Genomic DNA, 10856 nt, shown 5'->3' on the forward strand with positions numbered 1-10856 from the left:
GCCTTGACTTTTGTTTCAAAAGACTTTCTTTCAAATGAAGATGTTTCCAGAAATTGTCGACCGCTTGATTTCTTGTTGCAGCCAGCATAATTAGATTGGTTCCAGCATCTTCTGTGTCAGCTTCGTCACACTCTCTCCGTTTCAGCACAGCCTCCTCTACTTTGAGATCAATCCAGCCAAAGCATTCCTTATTCCACACCCTCAATTTGTTTCTCAGCAATTTAAATTTTTCTTTCAAAACAAACGCCTGTTTTCCAGCTATCTCCGCTGATCTCCATGCGTCCTCCACGAATCGCTTGAATTCTTTATGTTCAAACCAACACGAATTAACCCTAAATGGCTTTGGTCCCCAGTCCAATTCATTTGATTTCAACCAAATTGGGGAGTGATCAGAAATATCTTTATCCCCCGTGTTCTGCCCAATGATCTTCCAATTGTCAATCAAGGATTCAGATAGAAGGAACCTGTCGAGCCTGCTTCTTGCGCTCCCATCTTTGTTAGACCAAATGTATTTGTTACCCATGACCGGTACATCCACCAATTCAACAGAGTCTATGAATTCATTGAACTCATTCATATCAGTGATTCTACAATCTATGTTCCTTCCCACTCTTTCCTTCTTTTCTCTCACAGTGTTGAAATCTCCACCCACACACCACCACCCTTGTTCGAAACTGTTTTTAGCCTTCACCAGTTCAGACCAGAGAAATCTTTTCCTCTCCAACAAGCAAGAGTAGTAAACGTTGACAAAGTAACACAGTTGATTTTTATAGTAAGCACAGACCCCAACTGAACCTTCTGTTTTGAAACTGAACACAGGTGATATCACCCCACTTTTCCACATGATGAGAATTCCACCTGAAGCTCCTTCAGAATCTTTAGCTGACCACTCCACCTCCTTGCAACACCACAGACTTTCCACCATGACTTCGTTCATATTCTGCACTTTGGTTTCTTGGATAAAAACCAAGTCCGCCTGCCCTTTAGAAATTATATGATTCAACCTTCTTCGTTTCGAAGAAATTCCGCATCCTCTGATATTTAGAGATACAATATTCATCACAACGGTAATTTTTTCGCCTTCCTTAGTTTCAGCCCTTCAGCGTCACGCACCTCCATATCTCTAATAGCCTCCACAAAATTATCTTCCCCCTTGCCTCCTGTGATCCCCGATTGAGTAATTTCCTTCCAAACCTTAGCTGCCATACTCTCTTCTCGACATTCCTTTGTTCGTCCTCCTTTCTGAGACAGGTTGCATTCTGTTGATGACTTTCTACAAATCACTGTTCCTTCTGATGATGATGTTGATGGATCCTTCTGTGCTGGTTTTGTCGTGGCATCATTGTTGCAGATTGTCCCCTTAGGTTTTTGTCGGCTAAGAATTGAGAAAAAGGATTTTGAGATGGGGAAATCCCTAATTTCGTTGGGTGAAACGTTTTTGCCGTCTATGTTAGAGACATTGTTAATTTCCCCAAATTCAGTAAGTGCATCATCTTCCCTCGCCCCACCTCCTATGCTTTGGGCTTTATTGTTCCTCAACCAATGGGCTTTTGTTTTTTTCATATTTCTTTTGGCCCAGTAACCCACACCAATATCCGAATGAGCTTTTGAGCCTACCAAAGAGTTTTTATCCAATTCCCAATAACCCAATCCGTGTTGTAGTTCCAAGCGCCACCTTCGTCTTCATCTTCAGAGCTTTGACAAGCATCACTATTTCTTGGGGACAAAGATCTAGCACTCTTTGTTAAAATCCTCATAGGTCCATGGGAATCCTCCACAACCTCTATGTTATATACGATATTGTTGATAGAAATGCTGTATGTCTCATTGAGCACCATACAGAACTTGGTCCTTACAAGGATTCTAGCTATGTCCATATTTGATTGTTTGGTTGTTTCTGTATCTGAGCAGACGTACACACCGATAGGTTTTGACATGAACTCGAATACATTTGGGTTCCAAGCGTGGCATGGCAGACCAAAGATTCTTAACCATGTTAGTCTTTCATTATCAACGTCTTGCGGTTTCCATGGCCTGATCTCGGTAAACCACTGGTTAATCCATTCTGATGCATCATCGATGAGTGCTTTCAGTTCACCTTCAACATCCTCTTCAAGCAGACATAGATTTGCGCCAAGTGGTGTAACTTTCACTCCAAAATAACCCTCCATATTGAAATATTCCTGCAGATTATACATCGTTCCCGAGTTCTCAACCACACCAACAAAAGCCTTCTGAAATTTAGTTAATTCTTCTTCTTCCAAGTTATACTCTAAATGTGCAAATGGAACCTTCTTTGCATGTGTTAAATTATCCACCACTTTTCTATTATTCTGATTCGACACAACCTGGGCATATGTTTTCCGTTTCCCACCATGATCCCTTTTGTACACGTTACCACCCCTGTTACAATGGGGCACCGCTGCCGGCATTTCTCGCTTCTGTCTGGTTTGAAACTTGCCTCCGTTAGTTTCCCCTTCATAGTATCGACTAAACCTCGGTAAGTTTGTGTGAATTTTACGCGAGCCGATGATTATGTTGTCCAATCTGATTGCCATCATTTTTGTATCGGTTACGTTGAAGAACCTTGCAAAACCAAATTTCTTCCCCCTTCTATCCCTTCTTGGTGGTATAATGACTTCATCGATCTCGCCATAGTCTTTAAAAATTGCATATAACTCCTTTGCTCCACATTCCTCAGGAAACTCCGTGACAAAAAACGTGGTTGTTTCTTTCGACCTTCTCACGTTTTTGTATCCCCCTTCATTTATGTCCCATGATTTTTTCCTCTCCCCATGTTGTCTACTGGTTTTCCTTACTTGAATCCACTCTGCCATTATCTGGGTGTTTGATGTTTCAAACTTGCAGAAGTTCAAAGTTGCACTTGGAGAACACACTCACACATAAAAAAAACTAGGCAGTCTAATTCTTTTGGTTTAGTATGTTATTTTGTAATGAGTCCTAGTTTTTTAAAATGTATTTTTAAAACATGTATTTGATATATTTTTTGGTTCACCTTCAACGTCCTCTTCAAGCAGACATAGTTTTTGTGAATTTTAATATGTTATTTGTGCATCTAATTCTTTTGGTTATCGGATTTTTTTTCTTTGAATTGATGGTAGTCTTTCGCTTTTTCTGCTCATTTTTCTTTCTTTTTCCTTATATTTGCTTTTTTTAATGTATTTTTGGTGTATTCTTTTTTTATTGAGTTTTTTGTTGTTTTATTATTATTTTTAAAATAAATTTAATTATCTTTTATATTATTTTATTTATTTTAATATATTAATATATGCATTTGTTATAAAGAAACAACTTATAACTATATTCATAAATCTTATAGGAAAGATAAATTTTGAATAAAAGTTTTTTTTCTTAAAGTTATACTATCTATTATCACTTATGATGGTTTTATTTTTATAGAAGAAAAACAGAGGAAGAAAAATAACAAGCGTGGTGTTGGGACCAATTTCAGCCTCTTTTGAACTTCCACATTTTTGTTACGGAGGCGAAATTAACATTGAAAAGGTAAGTGTAACACCCTTCTAAACCCCCGCGGAAAATACAATAATAATCAGAGTAAACATGAAATACAAGGATGTCACAACTTCTTTAACATAAAATACCATAGTCATTTGTCATGCCACACGAGGAACCATTTAACATAAATACAATTCATGTTCAACACAGCGGATTATAATTCATAACATTGCATATTCATCATCATTCATGCAAGTTACTCTAATACAATTATAAAACAACAAAGCCAACAGAGTAATTCGTCTCTAAACTAGCGTTCCCCAGTGTTACAATCAGAGCATGACTCGACATGAACTACGGGCTAGCCTACAAGCTATCTTCACCCAATCAAGACGCCGCTACATCCTTAATCTGAAATCATCAAAGTAAGGGTGAGTTTCATTCGAATTAATAAGCATTATGCAATCATAAGCAATAAAATATCATAGTAATTATCATCCACTCAATCATACACATAATCGGAATTATTACAACAAGCAAGCATCAATCCAACAATATTGGCCATCGGCCCACAACTCATCAATTTCATCAATGATCAAGTTATATTAACAACATCTTCTCAATACATCAATCATGTAAACACACCAAGGCATAACACTGGATCTCATCCAATCATGTTATAACCAATGCATATGATGCAACTGACACTATGCATGTGGTACCAAAATTCGTGAATCACATTCACAGGACTTCTCTCTTTGATACTGCCCTCTAGTCGCTCACACCCCACATGGGCACACGACTACTGCCTCATCGCTCACACCCCACATGGGCACACGATGACTTCCCGCTAATCTCCGCACAATGGGAATTAGCCTTCCAATGCAAATGATTTATGAATAATGCACACATGACACATACTTACATCTTCATACATCATCATCATTCCGATGCTTAACATCGCTTAACACCTCTTACCAATAAGGTCACAACAAGTATGTACATGTTTAAGCATCATTCAATCATTCACATACATACACCACATCATCACAATAACATACACATCATAGTAATGTTAATTGCCACCATAACCAACATATTAATATTAACAACATATTAATATTCACAATCATCAATCATCACCATCATCATACATAGTTACATCTATCATCATTACACACCATGTAATAAATTGTTAAAACAACCCAACAACATAATCACAAAACATGTATTCATTTACGACATGTTATAAATCAACACCACCCAATGAATATCATAATCCCATCACCAATACAAAACATGTATCAATAATCATATATAAATAAGCACGTATACATATACTATATTCCAATTCATCAATGATCAAATCGAATTAAAATAAAGTTGGCCACTGCCCATTTCATCACTTTATCAAATAAAGCATCTCATTAGCTTCGCAACGCCCAAAACGGCACATAAAACAGATACACGGATCAAAAGTTACGGGTTTTTAAAGATAAAACATTTTTAGAAAATATGCTGCAGAACCCGGGTTGTCCCTACGTGGGAACCGGTTCCTGGCAGCTTCAAAGTCTCGTCTCTGGTTTTTACTATGGGGAACCGGGTTGTCCCTACATGGGAACCGGTTCCCAGCTACCCAGAATCCATATTTCTCTGTTTTTACAAGGGGGAACCGGTTCGTCCCACATGGGAACCGGTTCCTACGTACCTGCACAGCAAAAATCACCATTTTGACAGCATTTACCATATCCCATTTCCCCAATTTCAGGTACATACGAACATACACACAATTATCATTGATTTTCACACAATTACACATTTCAAACAAGTTATTGACATGTATTAACATCATATATCACAAGTATCAACAGAATCATGTCAATTCATACAAGATTATCAAAACCTAACAAAATTCCCAACCCGACACGTACGATTGAACTAGACCACAATCCTAATCAATCATACTACCTACAATCACATAAGGAATACTAACCCGAAGAATCCCCCCTTACCTCAGAGTCGAATCTTCGAAGATCTTCTTCCCCTTTGGCTCTTCTCACTTCACGTGTTCTCCCTTTCTCAGAGTCTGTCTCCTTTTCTCTCCTCTTTTCCCAATTCCTTTATTTTATGAAAAATAAAATAAAATATTATAATGGGCTTACTTAGTCAACACCCCCTCTTCTGCTAATCACCACTCTAGGCCCAATGCCAATAACTCATCATTTTCCAAATAATTTCAAATAAAAATACTAAAATTCCAATTATTTAATTTAAATCCAAATTAAATTAATAAACTGAAATTATGGGGTGTTACAGTAAGCACCACTTTAAGTGTGTCTTTGTATTAGGTTTTATTTTTTCTTTAATTATGTATACATGTAGAAATATATTTATTAAAATATAAATATATAGAAAATATTTATTTTTAATAACAATTTCAAATAAATAAATAATATTTTATATTATTTTTTAAACATATTTAAAGTATTAATATTAAAATCATTTTTATTTTAACATCTTGCAAACGAGATCTAAGCATACTTTCACTTTTATCATCTAAAAAATTCATTACATATAGATGAAACATTTCAAATGATTTTTATTAAAAACAAACTATTTTAAAAAAATAGAATGAAAAATCTCTTTTTAAATTTCTTTAACAAAAAATATGAACTATTTCAAATCTACTTTTTTAAAAAGTTATAACAAACAAACATAAATATTGGCTTTCCTTAATCAATTCCCATTTTTATTTTTTGATTTTATATATGTCATTAATTTCGTGTTTCTTGATTACACAAAAATAATCTAAATGATATATATTATGGAAATTTTTCTATAGTTGCTTGCAGCCCCTCCTAAGAAGCATGCAAATTATGGAAAAGATATAGATATTACTCCACTTGCAGATCGAAGATTTTCTGTCATTGAAAGAGCAAACAACTGGACAGTTCAATTGAGAAAACGAAATGATAATCGAATAGATATTGTAAGAAATAGCTACAAATTGTTTTAATAAAAAATTTAATATTAATTTTTTTTATATAATGAATTGTGACAAACTAACTTTTGTATAACTTTTTATGCAGATTTGTACACATTTACCATCAAACAAGCAATTTCGTTCGAAGCCTGGAGTGGCTAACTTTATTCTTTATGAAGCTCGCCCAAAACCTAAAAGCAAGGAGGAAAAGAAAACTGAAAATTCCAGTGGATGTAATGTACATTATGTTTAACATTCAAGCATCGAATTATTCAATATATATGTGTGTGTGTGTTTTTCAACATTACAATAACATAAATTGTTTTACATCAGGAGAAAGGTTCGACATCAAAGAAAAGAAAAAAAGAAGAGAGAGAAACTTATCATGATATCCCTCCAGAGGAAGCAGGAACAAATATGATGGAATGGATTGACTAAAGAAATTAAGAATAAATGTGAAGAATCATTCAACTAGAGAATAAATGTGAAGAATCATCCCAGAGTGAAAAGCTTTTACATTGAATAATATTTAGATGGTTCTTGTATAATTATACAATGTGTAAACAACTTTATATAAACATTAAACTACATCTTCCTTTGCATATATTTGTAAACACATTTATGTAGTTTCCATTTCATTGAAAACCCTAAAAACAAAATTATAGATAACTATATATTTTGTCTAAAAAAAATGAGATGTGTATAATTTACCACCTTATAAATATGAAACTCAAACTGAAATAGATTTCAAACTAAATTAACTACAATAAGAGGTAATTAATGTATATGTAAATTTAAATTGAATAATAGTATACTTCTATAATTTATTATAAGATATTTGTTATTAACATAGCATATTTAAATATTTTATATTTAACCGACCTTCTTTAAAATAGTATTTTCCTGCATGTTCATAAATAGTATACAATAACAAATGAACATTCAATAACACGCCATCTCTTTAAAGCATTGTTAATTACTTAAGAAATAATTGTTTTCTATCAGGCCTGCATAACTACTATTTTGTCGCAATATAAAAGTGAGTATTACTCAGAATATACTATTCAACATGTATGTAGGTATTATATTTTTGTTTATACTTAAAAATATTTTTATTGTTAGTTAAATGGGACATCATGGCTAACATTACTAAATTTTTTTAATCACGCGTCATGAGGAAAGAGTTTTAGCATTATTGATCAACCATTACTATAATCTACAAAGAGGACACACGAACAATGGTCAAGAGATCTCTTTCAAATTAGGTCAACAATGAGGGAATAATTTAGGAGAATAACCCTCCCTCCAAGATTCAAATGCCTATGATTCTAGGAGTGAAGTCTCTTCCGAATTAGGTCAACTAGAGATTCCTAGTAGACTTCAATCGAGGGTTTACGCCTACTAGTAGCCCTAGGTACTTAAAAGGAAGAGACTTCATCTTGTAATGGAGCATGTTCTCTACTAATATTATGAAGGAAGGCTCAAAATTAATAGCAATCTGGTTAAATTTATGGAAGTTAACCCCGAGTGTAACACCCCTCTAATACCCCACGGCAATTAACAAAATTAAATCAGAGTAAACATGCAAAGGGTGTCACAATTCAAAAATAAAAGAAAACACACGTTCGGCATATGTCATGCATTCACTGAAACATCTGAAATTATAACTCATTAGATAAAAATCATGTTTACACAGCGGAATCAAATCATCAAGTCAACATTACATCGTTAATGTATCAGACTTCAAATAAAATAAACAATAGAGTTATAATCGAAACTCAAAACATCGCGTCCCCAGTGTTACGTCTATCAGAGCATGACACCGACACAACAACTAAACTGACTTATGAGCTAATCCTCACCAAGTCGAAAGCAGCTATCCTCAATCTGAAAATGTCAACAGTAAGGGTGAGTCTCATCACAGTTAACAAATGTTATTGCATCTTAAATAACAACACATCATAGTTATATTATTCACCCAATTTCATCATATTCAGATTATCAGGAACATCCATCATTTACACAAATGTCAACAAAACACATCTTTCAAACAGACAATCATACTCAACATTAATTCAACAAAACACACAACCAACACGTCATTAATATTTATAACACTGGAATACTTCCAATCATGTTATAAAAGTATGCATATGTATGAACTGACACTATGCATGTGGTACCAAAATTCGTGAATCATATTCACAGGACTTCTCTCCACGATATTGCCCTTTAATCGCTCACACCCCACATGGGCACACGATTAACCTCATCGCTCTCACCCCCATGGGCACACGATGACTGCTTACTAATCTCCGCACAATGGGAATTAGCCACCAACGATCCACTTATCAACGAGATCCATCATCAAATGCATATGAATGAATGAAAAACACATAACATACTTAAAAACATCATCGAATCACGATGAACAACTCATCTCAACACCACATCACCAATAAGTATGTACATGTTTTCAACATCATTCAATCACAATCAATCATCATCATCATTAAAGAACATACATGTGTCCACATCAATCATCGTCATCAATAAGAAGAACACACATGTATCCACATCATTCCAAAACAAATCAATCAACATCATACAATTCTCAATAATTCATCACATCATAATGTTTCTCAAAACAAGATCTTATATTGTCACATTTCATCATATATGTCCACAATATATCATCCAATTAAACAAATCATCACATGATTAATATTTCAACGTAGCATGTATTTAACACATCTCATCACGTACATGTACAATACATCATTCACCAAGAAATAAAATCATATTTAAAAATAATTGGATTCACACCTCATTCCATCATTTAAACACGTAGGCTATCTCATAAGATTCATCGTGCTCGAAACGACACTAAAAATGGACCTACGGTTCGAAAGTTACACATCATTTAACTTTTCCAAGAAAACAACTAACGCTACAGCACGCGGCGCAACCAAAGTTCGCGGCGCGACCTGAAGCACACAAGCACGTTCGCGGCGCCAACCTTTGCACGCGGCGCGATGCGAGAAAACAAGTACGCCTTCGCGGCGCGAACCGGCGATTTCACAGACTTTCGGGTCTGCGTCAGATCCTGCGATCTGACTCAATCTGAGTCCAAAACTGACTCTAAACGTCATATACAGGCAGTTAATCATCAATTGCATCATTATTCATCATCACACATAAAAACAACACATAATCAATCAATAATCCATGCAATTTTCATCAATTCGTAACCTCCCTAAACCCGACATATAATCCAATTGACTCAACAACATCCCTAATCAATATTATTATCCAAGAATACGATAATAGATGATAACCGGAGAGTCCCCCCTTACCTTAGCCAAAGATTCTTGATTGGTCTCTCCCTCCATTGCTCCTCTTCACGTACCAGCTTTCTAATCCCTCTTCTCCTCTGCTCTGCTTTTCACGTTCCTTTTTCCTTTCTCCCTATTTTCCTTATTTTTAGAAAATAACATTTTAATTAGTAAAGGGCTTTACTAACATATCACCCCCTTTTTACTAACACCACACTTGGCCCAATAGCCCATCTCATAATTCTTTCCAAATAATTCCACAAAATACCGAATAATTCCAACTAATAATTTAATTTCCAATTAAATTAAAATTAGAAAATACGGGGTGTTACAACTCTCCCCCACTAAAAGAGTTTTCGTCCTCGAAAACATACCTCAAGTAACCAGCTCGTATAAGAGTCCTTCACTTGACTCTCCAGCTCCTAATCAACATTACCATCAGTCAATCCTCAAAATCCATCTGACATAACCAATAGGAAACATGTTTCATACATTCAAACCCCAATTCTTACGTTGCATTTGACCATCCAATAGTATATCACTCGCTATATCTCCAAAAGGTTAACAACAACAGAACATTGAGGTACAACCTATACAATACGCTCAACAACCGAGTAATACTATTACACAATTTATAGTATGATCACACTCGATCAACAATACAGTAATGGATCCCTTCTACCGAACATACCAACCTTAGACACGCTCTTCCATTTGAGCGATAAGGTAATACTTACACTTCTCACCAACCGCTTCCTTCAAGAAACTCAATACTCATATTCCTACACCATTGAATTCTAATTATCTGACTCCTCTCAAGTCACACCATCAATTATCCAACACGTTACATTCCGCTTTTCCGCTCTACTCTAATTACTCATCACAATCATCTATACCAAATAGATTTCTGAGTTTCACCCGATTCCGACTCTCTTTACTCATTCGTCCAAGAATCACTCCTCATCATTCATGGTACCACTTAGCAATACTTACTTGCACTCAAAAACAAATTCCTGAGTTACTACATCTATTAAACATTCCGGCCATCGGAACGAGTACAC

General features: G+C 35.1%; 1 protein-coding gene across 1 annotated transcript; it reads right to left on the minus strand.

Moving 5' to 3' along the window:
- Positions 1-1613: 1613 nt before the first annotated feature.
- On the minus strand, positions 1614-2837 carry LOC131631431 (uncharacterized). Its single transcript, XM_058902226.1, has one exon. The coding sequence runs from the start codon at positions 2835-2837 to the stop codon at positions 1614-1616; it is 1224 nt and encodes a 407-aa protein (XP_058758209.1).
- Positions 2838-10856: the final 8019 nt, after the last annotated feature.

Source organism: Vicia villosa, unplaced genomic scaffold (assembly GCF_029867415.1).
Source record: "Vicia villosa cultivar HV-30 ecotype Madison, WI unplaced genomic scaffold, Vvil1.0 ctg.000823F_1_1, whole genome shotgun sequence".
NCBI classification, from domain to species: Eukaryota; Viridiplantae; Streptophyta; class Magnoliopsida; order Fabales; family Fabaceae; genus Vicia; species Vicia villosa.